Raw genomic sequence first — 23,321 nt, forward strand, 5'->3', positions numbered from 1 at the left:
CCCCACCCGCCTGGGTGAAATAATACCAGTCAAGTCACTCAGCAGATGAGGAGATAACTGTCCTGGAATGAAGTCTGGAATAAATTGTATGTGGCAAATTAGGACAGCAGGATGATTTTCAACTGTGAACAAGGAAGGACACCTGCAGCTGCAAAAGATGATGAATCCTCTTCATAAAATCAGTGCATGCTATCTTACTCATTTTGCTGCTCATACTTAAAACTTATGATTCTTACTATCAAAGATGTTTTAATGAGATACTGATGTTTTTGTTTTGGTTTTGGTTTTTTTCTGCCATTGTTACTTTGGCACCAAACAATGGCTTTGACTGACTGAGGCAGAATCATGTGGGGAGATATCTACAGGACTGAAACCCAGAAGGTGTTTCAGTGAGTCAAGCAAATGATCTTTTTCACTGGGACCTTCTACGTGTGGATGTTTTAATATATACTCTGAAAACCCTTCAGCACACTGCTGGCACCATGCCTTACCATGACGAGGAGTACCCAGGTCAGCCTCTGTGGCAGTCTGTGCTGCTCTTCTGCTGTAAGGGAATGATCGAGGGCATCATGGTCATACTCTTCTTCTGGCTTCTGGTGCAGGTCCTTTTCACCAAACAACTAGAAGGTATGGTCTGGCCAGGGCTGACATATTTTTAAGCCTAGAACAAAATGCATTTTCCTGCTTTGTACCTTAAGCATGAAATAATCTGCAAGGAGATCTAAAATTATAAAGTTTCATATACATTGATGAATTCAATGGCACTATTTAAAAAAAATATGGTGATGGGAGCATATGGTTATTTTTCTTAATAGACCACTGTGTTAAATAGCTGTTTTCTCTTTTATTGTGAATTTTTGTCATAAATATGTTATATTTTAATGTTATTTTGAATAGCTACTACCTTTTGCAAGTCCCTATTGTAAAAGAGATTTTTATTCTCAAGTTGACTTTATGGTAAAATAAAGATAAAATAAAACAATAATAACAAAATATAATAATAATAATAATGATAATAAATATTAATAAAGTTTTAAGACAGACGTGAAGGATGTAAACTACTCTTTTATCAATACTTGATTATGAAACATGGAATCTATAATTTAAGGCAAATAGGGAAAATGGTACATGTTGTGAATTATGATATCCAGAGACTGCATGAACATGAATAACAACAGTTTGTAAACTGCTGCCATCTGATTGATGTTATTGTTCTCTTCTGTGTTTTGCAGTTCACCTCCAAATTCTTCTTTTGGTCGGACTGATCGTCTTTTGTCTGTGTTTGTTACTGGGATGTATTCTGTGCTGGAGGAAAAGTCAGATCTGTGCAGAGATGGACAAAGATCCTGTGACGTCAGCACCAGCTCCTGCTGAACCGGTGACCTTTACTCAGGCTCCTCCTCCCTCAGCGGCGATGACAGCATCCAGGCAGCAGTATGAGGAGCTGGATGGAGACACAGTGGAGTATCCATCCACTTTCACCAGCCCTGCCCCTTCTGAGAGTGAATTCACCTCTCTGTCATTCTCCAAGCGATCTAGAGCTGCTTCTGAACAGAAGGAGCGGCAAAAGTCTTATTTTTCCTTGCGCCGCCTCAGCACACCACCGCTAACATCACCCCTTTATAAACCCATAGATCCCAGTCCTGCCTCCCTGCCAACATTTCCCAAACTGGGACTGTTGTCCAAATCATGTAAGGCTCTGCAGAGGCGATGCATGGCGACCGGAGATAAAATATCTTACAATGAACACAGTAGGCTCACCAGCCCCAGTGCTGTCTCCCCTTCTATGCCTGAAGAACCAATCCCGCTGGCTCCACTGAGCTATGGCTCCAGTGCCAGCTGCCAACCGGCAATATCACCAAAACCCTGCCTCCATTTCACTATGGCCTTCTCTCCAGAGCAGCAAACCCTGGCAGTGGCTGTCCTCAGCCTCACTGGGACATCCCACAGACTGGAGGATGTGTCTGTGCTGGGCAGCCTGCTGCCTCTGTACCCCTGTCCCATTCAGGCCTCTGCACAGAGCGGCACTGAGACCTGCAGCCTGGTGCTGCTTTTGAAGGTGAGCTCTGTGAAGGAGCTCCAAAAGTGTGTACTGAGAATAGCCGTATACACGCGGGAACCTCCGAGCACAAGAGGCACCACACTGGGTGAACTGGAGGCTGACTGTGGAGGAAGAGACTGGAGAGCAGAGCATCTGTTTCACTTCACGAAAGAGCTTAACCAAAACAAGTGGAAGCTAAAAAAGGTATTGATTTTCTAAAAATTAATATCTGTGTGCAGCTTTTTTTTTTCAAGATGCATAGAAGTATGGACAGATTGAAGCCTGTTTGAGGCAAAAAATTGTTGCTGGGCACCCTTTGAGTACTTTTACAGCTTCTGGTCCAGTGTGTAAGTTTTAGGGGGCTGCAATGGCATCTAGCACTGAGGATTGCAGATTGCAACCAGTTAAAACTTCTCCTGGTTAGAATTCCTTCAATGTTCATTTTTCAAGAGGTTTATTCTGGGAGCCAAATTTGGTGTTTTTATTTGTTTTTGTTTTTTTACACTTGCTGCAACACAAATCGAATCAAATCGATTCGAATTGAATTGAATTGTCTTGTATTAAGGTATTGAAAATATGACCATTCTTCTCATAATTGAATTATATTCCATTTCTGCCATATATATCCCTCTAAATCCCGAACACCTGAGACCTGAATGTTTGAAGACTAAAACTCAAGAATGAACATTCAAGCTCTCTATATAATAAAACAATGTGAACTTACATGTTTTGGGGCCACAGTAGGTCTGGGGGCCCAGGGCAGAGAGTGGTGCCCAGTTAATTATCCAACTTTGCATAGAGGTTAGCTGTTGAAGTTATATAATTAAACAAGCAAAAAGGGCAAAAGACAAAAATCTGTATTTTGTTAATATTGTTTGTTTGATTTTTGTTTTGCTTGGTTACATACAGACATGTGATCTCTGCAGGGGGTTTTGTTCTTGGTGATTTGTGTGATTTTTGTTTACTACAAAGCCTCATGCTGCATTTCCTGCTGATTAAGGTTTCCCTCTCTGCTCTTTGACTGCAGAGTCTGATCTCTCAGGATGCACTGATGTGTAAGGGGCTTAGCTGTCCTCCACAAATCTTCATTTTGCTTCAGTATCAGACTCTGGCTCACCGCATTAAAGCCACGGTCCTCAGAGCAGATAACATCGACAACCTTGTCCACACGTTTGCAGCAGCAGCAGCAGCAGCAGCAGCAGGTAAATCCAGCATTCAGTGTCACTTGAATTTGACAAAATGTGTGTTTGATTTCGAGATCCCATAAGGACATCATGCATAGAGGCATTATGTAAGCATGCGTGGGCAGAGCTAACTTTTTCTTTTCAGGGGCAGAGGTAAAGTAATTCCCTATGTTTGCTTTTAATGTTTAGGGGATTAAATAATGTCTTACAGGAACCGAATGCAGCAGGAGATCATCCCTTTTTTTTAATGACATTGTGGTTTAATCCTTCACTCTTCAAAATCCTCAGGAAAATGTTCCAATCTCCTCTGGATCTCTGATCTGACAGATCTAATCTTTGTTAGCATTAGCCTGTCAAGGCATTACTTTTATTGCAGACAAGCACATCCTGCGTGCAGAGCCATTAAATGTTATGATATCTGTTTCATGCACATTATGTCGCATGAATATGACTTTAATAATCTCTTTTGTTATATGCTTGTCATGAGAGTGGACCTAACTGCATTACTACGGATACAGATGAGAAAAACATATTCATTTCATGCATTCTAGCTCCACATTTTACCTCATCATACCTTGTACTGTACTTACAGGAGACACAGTGATGTGAGGACAGTAAAAAAAAAAATCTTCTTTAGCTTTATTCTAGTTTTTATAACTGGACAGTTGGTTTAAAAGCTCTTGTGTAATGCAATTTTCATTTCCACCTTGTGGAAGTGTGTTTAAGACCTAATGAGTAATACATAAACTCTTGTGGATTAAAAAATGTATATTTCTCTAACTATGGGGTTGGCAGCTTATAATATACAGGGTTCCTACAGTTTAAGGCCTTTTTAAGATTTTTTTTAATGTCACCAGAAACCAAAATTGGGGGAAAAAAAGAGGTTAACATAAGGCTCAAGACAATTTTGCCCAAACGTTTATTGTTACATAAACAAACATTACAGTCCAATGAAAAAGTTAAAACTGGGAAATAGCTAGCTTTTGTTGGTGTTTTTTCTTTGTGGTTTTATTATTATTATTTTTTAAAGATGTTGCTATTTATTTTGAGATTTAACAATGCAATGTCAAAAAAATGACTCATAAAATAATACTTGCCATGTCTGAGCATTTGAACTTTTGAAATACTGATTTAAGACATTTGAATACCACATATTTTTTATAGTAATGAATTCATGCCTTTAAAAACTTTTTAAGGACCCGCAGGAATTTAAAAACTCAAAATTACAAAAACTTATTTTTCCTGAATTTGATTTTTCATTTGAGTTTTAAGCCTGTCTTACACATTGTAGTGCTGTCCTGCCATTCATTGTCTCTAATTTGGTTTATTTGGATCATAACAGTGGTAAACTCTTTTTAAAGCTTGCATCTGAATCTTAGTTTCCATAATTAATATCTATTTTAGAATTGGTTTCCTCTCATATTTTATAACGTTTGTGTACCCGTGCACAGAATACCAGGTGGTGATCAACCTGCATCATGAAGGAGTTGTGATCAGCAGCAGAGAAACTGAAGGAGGGTCCTGCACTGTGTGGAATTCATCTTTCTTGTTCGACCTGCCTCCAGGAGACATCAGTCAGCTGTCCCTCGTGCTAGAGTTCATAATCATGCAGGTAAAGGTTTCTTTGGAAGCTCACAATCACAGAATTTCACACATTTTTTTTGCAAATATCCATATGTATTCATAAAGTAACCCAGTAAATTCCACTTCCTTCCTTATGTGACAAACTCAGGTGCATTCAGAGGGTAAAGTTCTTGGACGAGTCCTGATTGGAGCAGAAGCTGCAGATGCAGGACGCGCTCACTGGAGGGACATGTGCAGCCTGCAGGTGGAGCAGGCTCGCTGGCACACAGTACAACCAGAGCCACTGTAGACTTCTGTCACAGGTATGCCCAAAAAACACTAGTTCGTGACCAGTAGACCTGACGCACTGTATGAAGTCAGTGGGCACCCAAAATTATCTCTTATAGGTCACCTTTGCCATAAAGTGCTCACAGATAATGTTTCACTTAAATGATGTATTTACTGGCAGTTCTAATGGGACGATATATGGGCACGCAGCAATAAAATCTTTACAATGGCCTTACTCCAATGCATCGACCTGTGAATTCTCCTTTAGGAAGGTACTGTAAGAACACAAATGACCTTTGGAACAGCGTAATGTAAGTTAAGAGTTCGTAGGCTTTTAACAGAACAATATATTTGTGACACATTACCTAGAACAGACTTTTTAAATTGATCTTTTACTTTTTGTCTCTTGTAACCATTCAGTCTGTCTTCTAAAGGAAAACATGAAGGTACTGAGCTTTATGAAGAAATACTAAACAATTATTCCAGTATTCAGTCCTTTTGACTATCACATGCTTCATCATTCGTTTCAACATGTAATACACACAAATATATTTTATATTCTCTTATATATCTCTTATATTTTATATTCTCACATGTACACGTGTCTGTAATTTAACTGTTCTTTTGAGATCTCTGGCTGTAGGATTTCCTGAATGTCAAGATGATGTGAAAAACTGTGTCATGTCTAATGAATAAAACACACTTTTGCCTGAGGTAGTTTGATGGCTTTTATTAACACTATTGTGTGAGCTCAAAGGAAATGTCAGATGCTGCAGCTAGAATTACCTCTTGGCGAAGATGAATGAGGGCACCAAATGTGAAAGGTTGAAAACAGGCAATTCCTTTACTGACAAAATACTATTAATGGTCTTTTATTGTCTGGTTCTTCCTGTCATTTTGCAAAAGTGTCCCCTTAAGCAAAGCACGCTGAGTATCTCTGCCTTAGCAGAATCTTATCCTTGAATTGCTGTGAATTAGTACTTAAAGTTCATTTGCGTAAACAAAAATACAGAATAGGTTATAAGGCACAAAGATCATTGGTGCAGCTCCCTCTAACAATTGGTCTATGTATAGACTTGTATGTAGAAAGTGCTTGTCCATGCATGAGTCGTAACAAAACATCTCATTCATCCTCTCCCTCCTCTTCATCTTCATCAGGGCTACAGATATCTACAAGCTCAGCCAGGAATATTCCATCAGGGTAAAGGGAAAGTGGCCTCGTCAGCGGCAGGTCGACCTCATCCGAACAATGATGAGATTTGTCCTGGGTTGGTTGCTTGCACCTTAATGTGGCTAAATCAAGAGAAAGGGGTGAAATAATTACACATAAAAATGGATATTTCTGACACATGCAGGAGATGGGCTGAGGAAAGAAGAAGAAGACAATTAAATTAAGAGCAGGGACTTATCCACCAATAGTGATGAGAAAAGTAGTTTGTTCTTTTTTTAAACAATGTGCTTCATATTTATATGTCGTCTTTTTTATTATATTATACATAGTTTTTGTGGATATGTCCCTGTCAAAGATAAAGATCTGAATCCCAAGATTGTCCCAAATGCTCCAGAACTATAAACACGGCACAGATCACAGCACACACACACACACACACACACACACACACACACACACACACACACACACACACACACACACACACACACACGCTAATGATTATGTCACTAATTCATGCACAACTTCACCTTGCAGCAGATTCTCATTTTTAGCCTTCAGATTGCAGACTTCTGCACGCATAGTTGACATCTGGCAGAGGAAAGAAGGGTTTCACATCTCTTATTTCGTCTTTATAATGGATGCTAAGACTTTTTTTTGCAAATTTATGTAGGTTTTTGTTACATTTTGTTTCATATCTTTTTCAAAGACACATTTTATTTTATTGTGAGTCTTCATGTTTTACATTTAAGACTTTGATCCTTAGTCTCAGTCTGTAGTTACTATATTTGCAATTTCTTAAATATTAGCACTCAATACCACTGAGATTTTCCATTGACTTTGATACAGACGTTATCATATTATGTCTGGATGTAACTGACAGGTTCTCTAGTCACAGGTCGTCAGTATAAGACGGTGACATTCTGTAACTCTTTCCTATCCTCTTATGGTGCAGTCAGATGTGCTCCAGCTGACCGGTTCACTCCTCAGCGTCAAATCCGATTATTTTGCAGAGTAGAAAGAGTCATATGTGCGATTATGGCTGAACTATGTTTTCCACAGAGTTTGATTGGTTGCGACACCCCTCCCTGTTCACTGCTGTACGCTCTGTGATTAAAGCAGAGGCTGGGATTAGTGCACATATATGTGTGTGTGTGTGTGTGTGTGTGTGTGTGTGTGTATGTAATGAATGAATGTGAGGGAAGGTCTGTTAATTTTATGATAATCTGCGTGACACGATTATTCCATCAATGATATTAATTTGTATCAGATGCTAATACATGACTTATAGACAGATGCAGATGGTATTTTGAGTGGTGTGGTGGCCGGAGGTTAAATGTTGATGTTTCAGTCATTTAGCTGTTGCACGTACAGACTGTTCAGACTGTTTATGGATGACTTGGTTTTTTTTAGGTGTGATTTAAGCCTTTATAACCTGTTGGCTCTGGTTGTGGACGTTTCCCTCGGTATGAGCTTCTTCTGCTGACCCTCCCTCCTCCTCTCCTGGCAGATCGACGCCCTCCTCGTCCTCCTCAAACACTGGCATCAAACCAGAGCTGTGCTGCTGCCAGCTCCTCCTGTCCACTGCACCCTGGATGAAGTTTTTAAAAAAATATGTTCTTTCTTCACATATTCCCATTAGTGTTGTCCCTTTAATCTATATCACCTTTCTTACCCTTACAGCTTTAGATGTTTGGGACCGGTCTTGCACTGAAGAGGCTCCTGTTTGACCTGCTGCTGATCTGCTGTCAGCCTTCCCAATGTCCTTTCCTTCTCGCCCCTTAAACAGACTCTTTAGCTGCAAATATAGTAAGATACAGGATATTCATCTGATGAGGTTTGTTTTCCCTTACAGCTGGAATAAAACAAGACAAGCCACACTAGCCCCATATAGCTATACTCAAGCACAGCTGTGCTTTGATCTTAATGCTAATGTTAGCACATGAGCATGCTGATAATGACAGCAGACACTCATGACGATGTATTGTCTGCTTTTTTTGGCATGCTAACATTAGCTTATTTCAGGGTTTGGTCACCTTACTTTAAAATGTATGTCAGTTTGCCTACTTATTATAAGTGTGGTCATTTTTGTAATAAGCAAATAATTTCAATCTAATTCGAATACTTTGGGAGTACTTCAAATTAAAACACTGAAAATATTGCACTTTGTAGGCTTACAAAAAAATAGATGCAGGGGAATGTAATGTCTACCTTTGTCACCCTCTTAGTCTGGCACATTAGCAAGCCAACATTAGCTTATTTCAGGCTTCTGGTCATTTGACTTTAAAATGTAGTCAGTTACTGAATACAAGTGTGGTAAATTTTGTAATAAATAATGTAAAAGCGAAAAATTGTAATCTAATCCAAATACTTTGGGATTACTACAAAGTCAAACACTGAAAATATTGCACCTAATACACTGAGAAAAATGGACATAGCCACAAATATTCTATAGTTCTACTAATGTGCTTTTTTCTTTTTAAACATCTATACATCTATATTTATTTGATTTAATGCAAATTAAATGCATTATGCATATCCAGTGTTTAATGTGGGTCAATTCAAAAGACAAAAAAATGTGCCATACTTTTAAGATGTAATCAACTAATCCCCTAAAACTTATTTATAAGCTTTTTATGCATTTTTTTCCAAATGTAATCTGGGTTGATCATCATTACTTACTTTTTGTAATCTGATTACTTAGTCTCAATTACATGTAACCTGTTCTGTGTAACCAACCCTGCTTATAAGCAGTGGTGGGATGTCTCAGAACTTTAACACAAGTGAAGGTAGCAGTACCAAAAAGTAGAAATATTCTGTTAAAGTAGGCACATAACAATGTTGTAGAATTAAAGCAGAGTCGTTAAGATTGATCATCAGGAGATAGTAATTTCTGTGTAAAATTTCATGACCAACCCATCCAACAGTTAATGAGATATTTCAGACAGAGGCAAAATAGTGGACTCTCTGTAGAGCCACATCACTGGATAAATAAGCTGAGATCACGTTGGCATCATGCGGTATTTACCTGCTCAGTGACCATCCTCCTCTGCTGCTCCGTCTCTAGTAGAACTGGACAGACAGTTTTATCCTTCCTGCCTTCAGCAGATGGTTTCTCATCTTTAACCTGAAAACAAAGTATCTGTTATTTATTATGGACATCACCGCCACAGGAGGCCGTCATTAGAGGTGTCGTTGTTGTGTTACTTTACAGGGTTGAGCGTGCCGTGCTGGTTAATTCCCCACTCAACAAAGCTATTAACCCTTTGAAACCTGGATCAGCATCAACATCTTGTGCCACATTCAGGCACCTTTTACAAGCTATATGACCCTTTAAAAACTGAGCAAACTAATTTGATTTCTTTTGAAAAGAAAGGGGAAAAGGGAAGGATGAGAAAATCAGCCCAAAAATATGAAAAAATGTCCAGAAAATTACATTTGTAGTAATTTTTATTCTAAAGATTATTGTTTGGGCTTTTTTGCCTTTATTCAGACAGGACAACTTAAGTGTGAAAGAACAGAGGGGATGTCATGCAGCAAAGGGCCCAGGCCGAAATTGAACCCACGGACGCTGTGTCAAAGCCGTCGTTTCTGTACATGGGGCACCTGCTCCACCAACTGAGCTGCTGGGCACCCCATATTTATAATGATTTCATATTCTAAATTATGTTACCAAAAAAAAGGTAATAAATATATAAAATAAATTGATTTTTGGCACTTTTTAGGTCATTTTCAGCTTTCCGGGGGGGTTGCAACTTTTTTTTGCTAGATTTTTTTAATAGCTTGTTGTCTTCCCCCTATGTTTTTGATAGAAATCCAAACAATTTGCGTCAAAGTTTCAAAGGGTTAATGCATTTTATTCAAGGCTTGATGAGGCTGCATGTTTAGTGTGTAGTGACTGCACCTTGAGCTCTAGAGCAGCAATCTTAAGTTGAGCCAAAGTGTTTTCTGTCTCTCTCAGCCTCTCTAAACTCGTCAAAGCTTCTTCCCTGTCACAGAGAGGATGAAAACTCTTACTCACTTTCCAACCTTTAAAGCAGTTGGTCATTCGTTTATTTTTCAAAGAAGGCTTACTTTTCCCTCAGTTCCTTCTCTCTTAGTGACAGTTTTTGCTTCAGTCTTTGCACCTCACTGCTTTGTATACACACCTATGAATTGGGAAAGTTAACTATTAGTTGAATCCCTTATTATTAAGTTCAGATTCAGTTCAGCGAGGGAGGAACATCTTGTTACCTGTGGGGCTTTGTTTTGGCTGCTGTGGGCGTCTGATGGTGGCTCCCATAACAAAGAGGATTCTGATAAGCTGATAAACAGATAGAGGGCACGATAAAGAGACAGATCACAGAATTTCATTTTGAGCTTTTGCTGACAGCGCATTTTGAAAATGAAAATCTCGTCAAAATCCACTCACTCTGTCTGTGTCTCTGTGTCCTCAGTGTGCACCAAAGTTTTACCACCTGCAAATATGAGGTCAGAGCAAATTAACACCTCCCTGTGTTTAAGTAATAAAATAACACTTGCTGTGCTTAACCCTTTGAAACCAGAGCAAAAACATCGGGAAAAAGCGATGAGCAGACTAAAGAAAAAAATGACCCAGAAATTTGTTTGCAAAAAAAATAAAAAAGAAAAGAAAATTACCTAAAAAATAGCATTGGGGAAAAAAAGAAATTTTAGAAAAGGAAAAAGGCCTGAAAATGGCTTTAAATTATAGTAATTCTTTAAAATCATTTTAACCATACAGTTATGATGGTTATAAATACATTTCTCTGGAAATTTTACCCTAGCTTTTTCAGAGATAGTTTATTAAATAATTAAATCTACTAATTTCTTGCAGTTTGTGGCACATTTCTTACCAAGTTGCATATGCCTTTTTTCCCCATGCTTTTAAAGAAATCAAAGCACTCTGCTGAATTTTCAAAGGTTTGAATATGTGTGAAAGAAGTCTGAATGTACCACAAGAAAAGTCACGTCGATCCAGGTTTCAAAGGGTTAAAGAGTAATCTTGTGAATATTTGCAGGTGCTGCAGAAGGCTGAGAAAAAAGTACATTCACCTTTAACTTTAAGTCTGTGAAGCAGTGCCTGACCCCTGCTCCTCTCCAGCTCCAGCTCCTGTTTGCATGCATCAAGCTCAACCCTGAGCAGTGAGCCTGATTCTGTCTGTTAAAAAGCACACTGTTTAAAAAAACAGTAGAGTTTATACTTCATCTTAATGATTAGATCATCTAATACCCTGTCTCTGGTCAGGACTGTCTCCATGCTAGCTCTGTGCTGCAGCAGATTCTTGATTTCTACTCTAGGGGAAGTATGCATTATCAAAACAAGATGTGTGTGCTTTGGAAAACAGGTAATTGATAAGCAGAACTGGTGTTTATAATATCTTTTTGGCCCTCTTTCTCAAGTTTTTCAGTCTCAGTTTCCAGAAAATGCTGAAATTAACTTTTTTATTTAGATGCATCTAAATGCACTGATATGCCTATAGAGTTTATATTCGAGGAATGGTCTTACTTCATTTCTGGAGTTGCTCTTCTTGAGTCCCTCTAGCTCCTCCTTTGTCAAATGCAGTGTCAAAGCCACCTTTTCCCATTTCTCTGCCCAATGTGAAGCCACAGCTTTTAGTTCCTCAATTCTCTGGACTCTCGTTGAATCTTGTTTCAGATGCTCTTCCTCTCGCAGCTGTAGCTTCTCTTCCTTCTCAAGAACCTCAGCCTCCAAACACAGACACCGATCCTGCAGCTTCTGCTTTTCTAATTCCAAAACTTCTACAGATTCTCTAGATCAATCATTTGGGAGTTTCAGTAAAGAGAATGTTATTATGATACATTGTATTTCTTCAGATATTGAAGATTTGTACTTGATTAACATCTCACCTGAGCTTGCAGCACTTTTCTTTCATCTCTATTAACTGCTCGTTTCCAGCTTCATTCATTCTCCTCAGCAGCTCCTCTTTGTCTCTGATCAGCTGAGATCGTTCTGCCTGCAGATCTGTGATCTGTTTGGAGTCTGTGGCCCTCTCCGCTGTTACCTCCTGAAGCTGAGACTGTGATGTTTTCAGTTTCTCCTGAATCATCTGAAGCTCACCTGTCAGCTTTTCATTTACCTGATGTAATGATATAACTGGGATCATTTCATCAAGAATTCAGAAAAGGTGGAACTTAACAATAACTTGTCCACGTTAATATTTCAACCTCTCTGAGAGCCTTCACTTCTTCCTTTATCAGCTCATCTTGTTTGTTGTTGTGTGACTTGGTGTCAGCCTGAATGACGGGGACATCACAACCATCTGAACCTTGTTGGGCCCTCTGGTGCAGATCTGCTTTCTGCTGTACATCACAAGTGCAAAAAAGTGAGTCATAACTCCAAAGTGTGATATTTTTAGACGCTCCAGTTGTTTCAGTTAGAGATTATATGATACCTGGATCAGGTGATTTTTGTCAGACAGAGCCGATGTCAGTTTGGCCTTCAGTTCTTTTGCATTATCCTCCAGCTTTAGCACTTGTGTCGACAGAATGGCTTTTTCCTGAGAAGAGTCAAAAGTCAATTTTCATGGTGTCACGCCTATTATAAAATGTTATAGTCTACTTATAATATTGAATCAGAGACAAACTGACCAGGCATGCTTGGCTAATCTTGTTGTTGGCTTCACGCAGCTGTTCTTGCACTTCAGAGTGATTCTCTCTTGTGAGGCGAAGCCTCTGATTCATCTCCTCTATTTGATTCAACAACGTCTTCTGCGTCTGTATAGAAACACAATCAGCACCTTGTCGTGAGAAGCCCAGCATATTGCAAAAAAATCTTAAAATGTGACAAGAAAATGACCTAAAACTAAAATATCAAGAAAACTATATTTATAATTATTATAATTACATATTTAAATTAGGTTACAATACAAATGTTATTTTTTCACTACATTTTCTGTTTTTGTTCTGTTGCTTTTATTTCCTCTTTTTTTTCTAATTTCAAATAATTTTCTTGCTATTTTTGGGACATTTCTTGTTAAGGTGTTCATTACCTTTTCTCCATGTTTCAGAAAGAAATCGAGCCAATTAGCTCAGATTTCAAAGGGTTAACTGACCTCTGTAGTTGTCTGGCATTTCTGGATCGCCTGGTTTCGTTCTTCTTCGCATGTCTTTGCTCTTGTCTCAGCATCTTTGAGAGCCTCTCTCAGCTCGCACAACTCTGTGTCAACCTCCTGTCTGTCCTGAATCATAATGTGTTTAGCAAACAAAAAAACAGAATAGTTCATTATTCAAAACATAACTCCATTTGAAAAAAATAGTTTTCCTAATCTTACACACCTGTCCATTTAATTCTTCTTGACTCAGTGGTAATGTTCTGCTCAGTGAACCAGGAGTTCTTTCAGATGGTTGATCGTTGCTTCCTCGGTCCAAAGAAGACCTCATCTGCTGTATGTCCTTCTCCAGCTGTATGACCCTTGTGGGTAAATTTCACATGAAGATTGTCTTTCTTCCCAAAAGTCTTTCAAATTTTTCCTCTCCATGTCTTTTGCTGCACTTACTTTTCATGAAGCTCTGCTCGCTGCTGGCTTTTTTCAAATTGGGATAATTCAGCTGCCTCCTTCTGCCGCTCAAGAGCACCCATCGTCTCTGACAGCTGCTGTCAAACACATCAGTGAAAATAACAGGGTTCTCTGTGCAGTTGAAACACATACCAAGCACTTCTTCAAATCAGAAAAACTATAAAACCACACTTGTGACAACAAACAACCAGTAGAAAGGAGTTGGAAAAAATGTGTTTCTATTGACTTTTTTCCCCTTACTTTATGTTTCATGTCAAACAGCTGTGCACTAGTCATGTTGTAGCTCAGCTGTGCATTTCTGGTCCTCAGTCGGTCCAGATGAGTGTCTAAACGCTCGTGAGCATCCTGCAGCCATTGCACCCCTTCTGCTTGTCTGAAGCTACTTCCACCTCGAGCAGCTCTTAATTCAGCCCCTGGAGATGAAGGAAAGTGTTGTGTAGCACAATCAGGGGCCAGATGGGACAACGACTGCCACTTCCTTAGACCTGGGTCGTTGTGTCGGAAGCCACCGCTGCTCCCAGATGTGCTGAAATACATACAGTATATCAGCCACAACTAAAACTGTGTCTCTGTCACTTAAATGCTGTATACATTTTCCCCTCACCTTGTGCTGATATTGGACAGAAACCCTGTCCCAGTGACAGTTTCCATACCACACCATGCTGAGGTCTAACAAAGCAGAACACACATTTTTAAATAAATTTGACCAACCTGTTCTACTTGGGAGGAAAAAAAGACTGAATCTGGGTCTTACCTGAGCCGTAAAGCGGGATTTGGTGTCCCACATGTCGAGGTCCGTGAGAGAAAATGGGCTTGAACTTCGAAACATTTTTGAGTGTCCTCCTAGCAAGTGATCTCTTCTCTTTGTATGGGTGAAGCTATAGTCCTCATCTCCTCATGTGTCTGTCTGCCCAAGCATCAGGGACAGATTTTCACATAAAGGTGGCAGCCTGAGGTGTGTTGCTATTCTTGGATCATGTCTTGATATTTCCACTGCTTGCTTAATGGTCAACAACTACTTTTAACACAGTGTGTTTATGATCTACAGAAATATTCCCTCGGATTATGAACATCTCAATGATACCATTTTCCTTATGCAAGTATGTCTGTAAATGTGATTGATAAGAAAAGAAACACAACATGTGTTTTGATTTAATAGCTGGAGTTTGCGCAAAATTACCTTCTCTGACTGTACCTGGCTGCAGAAACCTTCTCCTGTCCACTTGATTCCCTTGATCTGCCTGTAAACCTCACACAGCTTTGATTGCAAGCTTTTCAGTATAAAGCCCTTGAACTGGGTATCCATGGTTATATCTGTACACAGAGCGCAGTGGGGTGGGTGTGTCATGTGCTCACACTTCTGGGATAGTCTCCACATGATCTCACTCAGTCCGCTGACTGGCTGTTTGTTGACATGAGTAGCTAAAAACATCCCACAAACACTGATCATTACACTTTCAAATTAATTATTTCTGAGAATGATTGCCTTAAGGCGCACACAAAGAAAAAAATGCTCCATAGTGCTCTTATAGGTGTTTTTTTTAAAGGGTTTTATTTTAGCTCCAGGAAAAAGGAAGCGTGTGATAAACTGTCAGATACTACCATAACTGTAAGCATGCTAATACTCTTCAGTTCAGTGTGAAATATTGCATGCAACTGATTAATTCCAAAGGGGTTCTTTGCATGTAACAGTCACGCAATTATTCAGCTCTATCCTTCAAAAATATTGCACATCCCAGTTAATACTCAAATGGTCATTAGTGACACTCAGGGTTTAAAATTCAGCAAAAAAACGTGTTTGATAACCAAAACCATCTGGATAATAGAAATCGTCGAATCGATTCAGGGATAGTTTGTCATTTATGACAGGGAGAGGGTGGTGCAAAACGGGGTAGGCACTAAGGATTTTTTTTCAGTATTTGGGGAGAGGGGGATATTGTGGGGGTTTTTTTTGGCTTAGGGGTGAGACTTTCAACTTTAAATTATTGTTTTTGTATCTATTTAAATACCCACAAACCCCCAGAACATGGAAAGTGGGATTTAAAGCCATGTTTTCTTTAGAAATCTCCAAATCATGTTATTTAGACTGTTATAATCAGGAACTGTGAAATATTGTTATTTATGGTTATTGAGGGAGGCTCCAGAAAAAAATATGCAGCCCCGAGAAGGATCGTGATATGAAAGGAAAAGTAACACCAAAGCCACCCCCTGCTCTGACAAGTAAAGTACAGTCCCTAAGTTTTACTAAAAGGTTAAAAAAAAAAAAAAAGTTAAGCTCTTATTTTGAAAAGCCCCACATCGGAAGCCGGAAGTTGTCATCTCGACGCTTTTAGCAGCAGCATCGTTTGACCATTCAAGAAGCTAAAAGCTAGCGGTGTAAAGGAGCTACGAGTTTTCTTTCAGCACTTAATTTGACATTTCATTAATTTGTACTCTTGAGAAGAGTTTGCTTGGCATTTTGAGGAGGTACGATACTTTTATATTACGTCTTTGATTATATAAGTTTGCGTTTTGGAATTAACGCTAACGTTAGATAACGTAAGACACTCAGCTAACGCTAGATAACAGGCCGACGCTAACGATAGTTAGCACAACTGTTAACCATACCAATCAGTACCTCTCTCTCAAAGTTAGCTTATGAACTTAACAGCAAGTTTTTGGTTATTTCAAAGCTTCTCCGACAAGTAACGTTAAATTAAAACTTTGTTCTTAATACCGTGCAGATATGGCAGCAGATTGGTTGGGTAGTTTGGTGTCAATTAACTGTGGGCCAACACTGGGAGTCTATCAAGGAGAAGTGGTGTCTGTGGACCAGTCCAGCCAAACCATCTCCTTAAGACAACCTTTCCACAATGGAGTTAAGTGCCCTGTTCCCGAGGTCACATTCAGGTACAGCTTAGACATTAAATGTTTGCTCCCTGGATATTTTTGGATGTTGTGGTAATTTGTTCCTGTTACTAAAATAGTATTTTGTCTGTGTTTCTGCAGTGCCATTGACATAAAGGAACTGAAGATTTTGGATATCAGAAACGGCAATGCTAGGAACAGCTCTTCTGCATCTACAAAGGTAAGCAGTGCTCCAGTTGCAGTCCCAAAAGGTGACCCCAGATCAGTGGAGAAACTCAACTCTCCTCAGCACTGCTCCAAAAGCTATGGAGAGCGTCACCTGGACGTGCCCGGCCAGCCAAAAGGATTTCGTCGTAGACACAACTCTTGTAAGTACAATGTGGTACACCTCGATCAGGTAGTAATATACCTGATTGTTGCTGGTTTAGATTTACTGGATATTTTTCCCATCAGGGTCATCTAGCAGTCGAGGAGCAAACCAAGCAACACCGAAAAAGAATGGGGTGAAGAATGGTCAGATGAAGCACAGAGATGATGAGTGTTTCGGGGATGGCATGGATGACGGGTTGGATACGGACTTTGATTTTGAAGGAAACTTGGCTCTTTTTGATAAAGCAGCAGTTTTCTCAGAAATTGACATATCAGAGCGCCGTAATGGTGCAAGGTCACGTGGGACGCCTCAAGAGCAGACGCCCACACGGTACCGTCATGATGAAAACATCCTGGAGGCCAAACCTATTGTGTACAGACAGATTACTGTACCACAGCCTGGGGCCAAAGAGTACTGCACTGGTAAGTTGTTACACTTTGTAATGAAACAAATAGCAATAAGGGCATATGATGGGAGTTAGGACAGATGATTGGAAGTAGACTTGTATATATTTGTGTCCTTTTTGTCCATACAGACTCTGGGCTTGTTGTGCCAAGTATATCCTATGAATTACACCAGCGTCTGTTGTCAGTCGCTGAGCGTCACGGTCTCTCACTGGAACGAAGACTTGAGATGACTGGAGTGTGTGCAAGTCAGATGGCACTTACCTTGCTGGGTGGACCCAACAGGTGAGCATGTGGGGATGGTTTGTTGACGGAGATGAGAACAGCCCTAGCTAGGTGCAGTTTAGTCCTACTAACATTTTATTACCTACTAAGCTAGTATCCTTCAAAAAAGATCAGCCTAAAATAACTTTATCTGGCCATTGTAATGTTCATTTTTAATAGAAATTGGTCACCTGTTTACAGTTTCTAAGTGTTATTAGCAAGGTACATTATCAGTTGTAACTAAATAATAGATTATAGCAAAATGTTTTGATTGATACGATCAGAAAAGAAGCGGGATGAATCATGTTGTAATATTTGGCTATGTTTTGGAAATATACTGGAATATTTCACAATGACTTACTTTTAAAAATGTATATATATTTTATCTTTATACAATTCACATGATTATGTATTTGTTAATTTCATTACAATTCTTTGAAATTTTAGATGCTTTCAGCCTCCATACAAGTGAAGCTTATTGCTTTATATGCCAAATGTGAAATTACTGGAACTTGATGCTTTGAAGGTGTAAATTTCAGGATAGTGACTTTTTTCATATTTCTTCCAGGTTTACACCAAAAAATCTACACCAGCGTCCCACAGTGGCTCTGCTGTGTGGCCCTCACGTTCAAGGTGCTCAGGGCATCAGCTGTGGTCGTCACTTAGCCAATCATGAAGTTGAGGTCATCCTGTTTCTGCCCAATTTTGTCAAGATGCTTGACTCGGTCACAAGCGAGCTCACACTCTTCAACAAGACTGGTGGCAAACAGGTGTCAAATATCAAAGGTGGGTAAATTTTTCAACTTTCATTGTTTACTAAATTGTTTTTTTTTTGTTTTTTTTTTATACAATTTGCATTGGAAGTTGTCACATTTTTACATTTTTCTTTCTCTGACTCCACAGACCTTCCAGACACGCCAGTAGACTTAATCATAAACTGCCTGGACTGCCATGAGAACACATTCCTGATGGATCAGCCTTGGTACCGAGCAGCTGCAGACTGGGCCAACAAGAACCGAGCGCCAGTGCTCAGCTTAGACCCTCCTGGTAGTGGACAGGGGCAGGCGGTCGAGGCAAAGTGGTCCCTCTCTCTTTGCCTCCCCCTTCCCCTGTCTGAGGGGGCTGGCAGCGTTTACCTGTGTGACATAGGTATTCCTCGCCAAGTGTTCCAGGAAGTGGGAATCAAATACCTTTCTCCTTTTGGCTGCAAATTTGTCATCCCCTTGCACTCTGCATAATGGCACTAGTGGTCACCATGACAAATTGAATCTTTCACCCTCCATGACCATTTTGGTTTTGGCGCCTTATATTCCAGAGTTCATCCATTAAGTTTCTAACTCATCAACATGTGAATGGGACCACTGTTTTGTACATTAGTTCGACAAGGACTAAGTGCATATGGATAGGATAGACAAGCGCTTTAATGAGAAAGAAAATGTGTTGACCATCAGAAGCTTCAAACATTATGTACATGCAATTGTTTTTGCATAACGCTAAAAGACTTTTTTTTTAGAATACAGCAAAGTGTCAAAATAATACCACAGTGTTCAGTTTTAGATTGAATAGGACAATCTTTGACTTAAAATGGAAAAAAAAACATATGTAATCTAACTTCACTCCAAAACTATCTGTTGAATAAACAGAGATCCGCCATATAATACATGCAAATGTGATGTTTTGACATGAATCTGATTGTAACAACATAAATCCAATTTACATTGGTGTTAAACGTCTTGGCATATAGCCTGCCATACTCTTCAGTCATCTGTTTGAATAATTTTGTATTTTCAGTCTTAACTTATGTTAATTGGAACAGACAACCAGATATTTATAGCTTCGTTTGTCCATGGTGAACTAGACTGTCATGACAAAGGCTTTGATGAGATGACACAGGATTCAAAAACCTTCGCAACCTAACCTTTTAGTAAAAAATAAAATGTCTGCTAACTAAATTTTGGTACAATAGAGAGCTGAAGTGATGAAGTCTCATCCAGGCTAGCCTCTGCTCTAGTAGCTTCTGCAACTCAATGCTATCTCTTATCCAGCGTTGAACTCATTAGTCATGGCTAGACAATCAAGAAAATTTAGCACTCACTACAGCAGTTGTTATAAGAAATTAATACCTTTGTTACGTTATCGAAGTTAAACTGCAGTTAAGAGTACTTCAATCATAGTAACTTGGTTTTGTCCATATCCATAAAACAGATAGGGCTTGTAGGAAATTCTGTTCTTTTAAGGCTGTAAAAAAACCATAAACAATTATTTTTAATAGTTTTCCAAAAAGCTACCTACTCATCTAAACCATAGAATATATATAATGATGGAGGACACATTTCTGCTTTCTCCTACTGAACAAAAATGAAGCCAAAATATTCCTACAACAGGCGCTGACATCTTCACGCCGGTGATGTCATTAGGGGTCAGAGTTTGCAGAGCACTGAATGCGAGGTGAAGCGGTGGTATTGAGGTCCCACCCAACTCAGTTGCAAGTCGATCACAGCTGTCAACATTGATGTCACAATCCCTTTTTATAGCATCAAATAACTTCATTAAAAATTAAAATTAAAACCAACACTTGAACAAATAGCAGCATGAAAAGAACTACCTAAGACGATAAAACCATCTTTGGGGAAACATGTGTTTGGCGTTTACTTTGAGTTTTTGGTTTGACCCATGTCCCACTAACATGGAGGGGGTGGGGTTTATGACCTGTGCTGCAACCAGCCATCAAGGAGTAATCAAGATGTTTCGGCTTCACTTTTGGGGAGCTGTCATATTGTAGATCTTTACTGTCTAAACCCATGAAGCGAATCCCATGATATACTTTTTGGATGGCTCCAAATCTTGGTTTTAAGTTACTGGTGTGGTATCAAATGTCGATGAGATTTTGAAAGACGTTTTCTCAGAACAGAACCTGGAATTTGTGGCTTAACTTTGCCTCTCTGTTGTTTCTGTTAAAGGATCTTACCAGAGTGTTTGTAAATTTAAGTTCCCTAACGAGACATCACCTTAACTACATGTGCTCTGATCTTTTTAAATGCAGACTACAGTTAATACTTTAAAATATATTTTTCTATTGATTTCCAATGATTACTTTGGATGATAAACAAAACTAAGAAGCTGAATCTTAGAGCTCTGTTAAGTTTTAGGCCCATTACAGCAAACACTGCAGTAATTGAATTATTGTTGTGTAGAAATGTAGTTTAATCGCAGATTGCACTGCATTATGTCTGCAATGGACTAAATTTCCAAGTGTCCTAATAGATTTTGGTGTTTATATTAAAATGTCAACAGATGCCTGAAACACAAAATACATCTAGATTTCTAAAACACAGTAGCATGGTTAGTTTTGATGTAAAATTTGATTAGTAAAAAAAAAAAAGGTGGTATGGTCCTTTAAATTTCAAACCACCTTGCAGGTTAGTGTGTCAACATTTGTTTTCTAAAATCAAAGTTATGTTGATTGACAAAACAAGTGGCATTTTCCAAAGTATAAATGCATATTTGAGGGTCAAATGCCTCTCTGGGTGAATCATCTTGATCCAAACCTGCCAACAAAGATGCAGCATCCTGCAGTGGGTACCCCCTGAACCAACTAGATTAGGTCCCTCTGACAAGACATTGGTGAACATTTCTTTTCCCGTTTTTATGTTACAGTTAGTGGTATTAACTAACTAAACAATAGACTGTGAAGTTTAATTTAAGGAGAGCTGCTTGTTTTGTGCTGCTTCTGGAGGCCTCTGTCAAGGCCTCCTGCTGCCAGATCTTCATGACAATGCAAGTCAAAGCCTTTGCTTGTTCTTGGGTGAGATCATATTGTTTCTGAAATGTGTCCAGAACAGAAGCAGCTGTCTTAAGTTCTCTTTACTGGACATTATGTATTAACGTGTCCTTAAAGAAATACTTCACTCCTCAAATGAACATTTGTAATATCAATTGCTTACTCTGTGTTATGTTGAATTTGTGGGAAAAAAAACCAAACATTTTTTCTTGCATCTCTCTGTGTTGATTGAAGATTCCAAAAAAACAGAGAAAATTCTTGTTGTATTGAAGTAAATGATGACCACATTTAACAGCAAAACTGTATCAAGGCATCAGTTTATAAACTCTCACTCAACCCATGCAGTATAATCAAGCTCTCATTTATCCAGCCATATGCTCAGTGCTTTTCTCAGCTGCGTATGACTGTGATACACCTTTGTCTTTGTAATTATTCAACTTTTAAAAAAGAAAGAAAGCAAAAGAGAGAAGATGCTCAGTGCTTCCCAAATAGATAGCCTTTCTCAAAAGGAAAGTGAACCTAAATTAAAACTCATCTATACCCTCTTGAAAGCCAGACTCCATCGAAAAAAAACGGTATTTTTACCTCCTCTGAACACAGGAGCTGCTGCTCTACAGCTGCTTCCATCAGTTTGTGTTATTGTGTGACTTTGGTGTTTTAAAGGGTTATTATAGCACAATGGCAAAAACTCACTGCTGGAGGCAGCTGTAGACCAGCAGCAACTGTTTTCATCAAGGTTGAATTATTATTTTTGTCAGAGGAGTGTGGCTTCAAAGAGAGCATTGAAAGGTTTAACTTTTAGTCCAGTTCCCCGTCAGAAAGGGCTGTCTGTTTGGGAATCATATGACTGGATAAATGACTTATTTATGTGAGTTGTGCGAGGGCTTTTAAACAGATGAGTATAATTTTGCTGTCATCATACATGGACCCGTATGACTCCAGTTCATGAAGATTTTTTTCTCAGTTTTTGGAATCTGTGTTTACTGGAGATGTGTGTGTGAAAAAGTGTCCTGGACAAATTCAATGTAACACGAGGTGAGTAATTAATATACAAATGGCAATTTAGGGGGGTAATTATTCCTTTAAATATTGTATCGGTGAGGTCAGTGTAGTCTAGAAAAGGCTGGATTCAGGCAGTTGCCGAAGCTACAAATGATGTATTTTTGGATATGGTCTATAATGTGGTATATCCTCTCATGAGGATTACCAATACTCACCTTATATTTGTTTTCTTTCTTCTCCCTCTGTGCACATTAGTCTGCACAGAGCTCACACACTGATGCAGTGAAAGTCATGCACAGAGGTTTTGTCCTCTCTCCAACATTCCTCCAGCCTGATGTGTTATGTCACATCTGTTGAGACAAGTCTGGCCTGGAAACATCAGCCAGCGTTTTACTGAATGTGATGAGTTTTTCTTGTCTTTGGCCACCAGAGGGCCATGAAACCACACGTTTAGTGGCTCTTCCTTATTTTTGTTGCAATGGCAGCTTTGTGTACTGTTTCCTCAAACTCTAGTGTTATTTCTCTGAAATGTGAACAGTCAGACACCAGGGGGTGATCTGGCTTTTGGCATGAAAGCGCCTGTTTTTTGAAAGTGTCAGGTTATGCTTTTTTTGAGATTTATTCAATATGTTTACATGTTTCAAAGTCTCACATCTGCACTGGATGTTATGTCCATGCGAGATTAGTTTGCAGATCAGGAAAAAAATCGCATTAAATGGCTAGTGGGAGGTGTTGTCTAGACAGGACAACCGTTTCCTTTTTGGGAGTTCATTGTCAGTGTATCAAAGATACTGTGCGGTCCTCTTTTGTCATTTCTGCAGATTGAAACAATTAAAACAATTTTCACCGTCACTTTATGTTTGTGGGC

General features: G+C 39.1%; 3 protein-coding genes across 9 annotated transcripts; 2 read left to right on the plus strand and 1 right to left on the minus strand.

Annotated features, from left to right (window-relative positions):
• Nucleotides 1-55: 55 nt before the first annotated feature.
• Nucleotides 56-5,789, plus strand: LOC148189217 (uncharacterized). Of its 2 annotated transcripts, none has more exons than XM_088080426.1 (5): nt 56-627; nt 1,233-2,245; nt 3,069-3,237; nt 4,674-4,837; nt 4,958-5,789. In XM_088080426.1, exons 1-5 carry the CDS (start codon nt 483-485, stop codon nt 5,096-5,098), a joined length of 1,632 nt encoding a protein of 543 aa, XP_087936552.1. In that variant the 5' UTR covers nt 56-482; the 3' UTR covers nt 5,099-5,789. The 2 variants fall into 2 exon arrangements, with proteins under 2 accessions (XP_087936552.1, XP_087936551.1); XM_088080425.1 differs by having other exon boundaries at nt 57-627; nt 3,069-3,243; nt 4,677-4,837.
• Nucleotides 5,790-5,807: 18 nt separating this feature from the next.
• LOC121950101 (uncharacterized) lies at nt 5,808-15,166 on the minus strand. Of its 6 annotated transcripts, none has more exons than XM_088080430.1 (22): nt 14,966-15,166; nt 14,540-14,692; nt 14,390-14,454; nt 14,026-14,311; nt 13,765-13,862; nt 13,544-13,679; nt 13,321-13,446; nt 12,857-12,982; nt 12,661-12,765; nt 12,434-12,565; nt 12,116-12,345; nt 11,754-12,018; nt 11,300-11,405; nt 10,659-10,704; nt 10,481-10,550; nt 10,322-10,395; nt 10,152-10,236; nt 9,276-9,374; nt 7,923-8,045; nt 7,683-7,838; nt 6,778-6,838; nt 5,808-6,369 (listed from the first exon to the last, which is right to left on the minus strand). In XM_088080430.1, the coding sequence occupies exons 2-22, from the start codon at nt 14,612-14,614 to the stop codon at nt 6,200-6,202; spliced, it is 2,634 nt and encodes an 877-aa protein (XP_087936556.1). In that variant the 5' UTR covers nt 14,615-14,692; nt 14,966-15,166; the 3' UTR covers nt 5,808-6,199. The 6 variants fall into 6 exon arrangements, with proteins under 6 accessions (XP_087936556.1, XP_087936557.1, XP_087936553.1 ...); XM_088080431.1 differs by having other exon boundaries at nt 7,929-8,045; nt 12,434-12,568; nt 14,966-15,164; XM_088080427.1 differs by having other exon boundaries at nt 12,434-12,568; nt 14,966-15,164.
• A 936-nt stretch (nt 15,167-16,102) lies between these two features.
• edc3 (enhancer of mRNA decapping 3 homolog (S. cerevisiae)) lies at nt 16,103-23,305 on the plus strand. The gene is made up of 7 exons (XM_042496836.2): nt 16,103-16,251; nt 16,509-16,674; nt 16,774-17,000; nt 17,086-17,424; nt 17,538-17,691; nt 18,239-18,456; nt 18,574-23,305. Exons 2-7 carry the CDS (start codon nt 16,511-16,513, stop codon nt 18,906-18,908), a joined length of 1,437 nt encoding a protein of 478 aa, XP_042352770.1. The 5' UTR covers nt 16,103-16,251; nt 16,509-16,510; the 3' UTR covers nt 18,909-23,305.
• The last annotated feature ends 16 nt before the right edge of the window (nt 23,306-23,321 follow it).

Source organism: Plectropomus leopardus, chromosome 7, assembly GCF_026936395.1.
Source record: "Plectropomus leopardus strain MGB_pleo_1.0 chromosome 7, ASM2693639v1, whole genome shotgun sequence".
Classification (NCBI taxonomy): Eukaryota; Metazoa; Chordata; class Actinopteri; order Perciformes; family Serranidae; genus Plectropomus; species Plectropomus leopardus.

What these genes read in the sequence shown, in the direction of transcription:
- LOC148189217 (XM_088080425.1), top strand. Translation starts at nt 483, where the DNA reads ATGCCTTACCATGACGAGGAGTACCCAGGTCAGCCTCTGTGGCAGTCT. An exon ending in TTTCACCAAACAACTAGAAG is followed by an intron (nt 628 to 1,232) that starts GTATGGTCTGGC and finishes TGTGTTTTGCAG; the next exon opens with TTCACCTCCAAATTCTTCTT. An exon ending in AGCAGCAGCAGCAGCAGCAG is followed by an intron (nt 3,244 to 4,676) that starts GTAAATCCAGCA and finishes ACCCGTGCACAG; the next exon opens with AATACCAGGTGGTGATCAAC.
- LOC121950101 (XM_088080427.1), bottom strand. Translation starts at nt 14,614, where the DNA reads ATGTTTCGAAGTTCAAGCCCATTTTCTCTCACGGACCTCGACATGTGG. An exon ending in AATGCCAGACAACTACAGAG is followed by an intron (nt 12,983 to 13,320) that starts GTCAGTTAACCC and finishes GTTTCTATACAG; the next exon opens with ACGCAGAAGACGTTGTTGAA. An exon ending in GCCAAAACAAAGCCCCACAG is followed by an intron (nt 10,396 to 10,480) that starts GTAACAAGATGT and finishes CCCAATTCATAG; the next exon opens with GTGTGTATACAAAGCAGTGA.
- edc3 (XM_042496836.2), top strand. Translation starts at nt 16,511, where the DNA reads ATGGCAGCAGATTGGTTGGGTAGTTTGGTGTCAATTAACTGTGGGCCA. An exon ending in GGCCAAAGAGTACTGCACTG is followed by an intron (nt 17,425 to 17,537) that starts GTAAGTTGTTAC and finishes TTGTCCATACAG; the next exon opens with ACTCTGGGCTTGTTGTGCCA. An exon ending in ACAGGTGTCAAATATCAAAG is followed by an intron (nt 18,457 to 18,573) that starts GTGGGTAAATTT and finishes CTGACTCCACAG; the next exon opens with ACCTTCCAGACACGCCAGTA.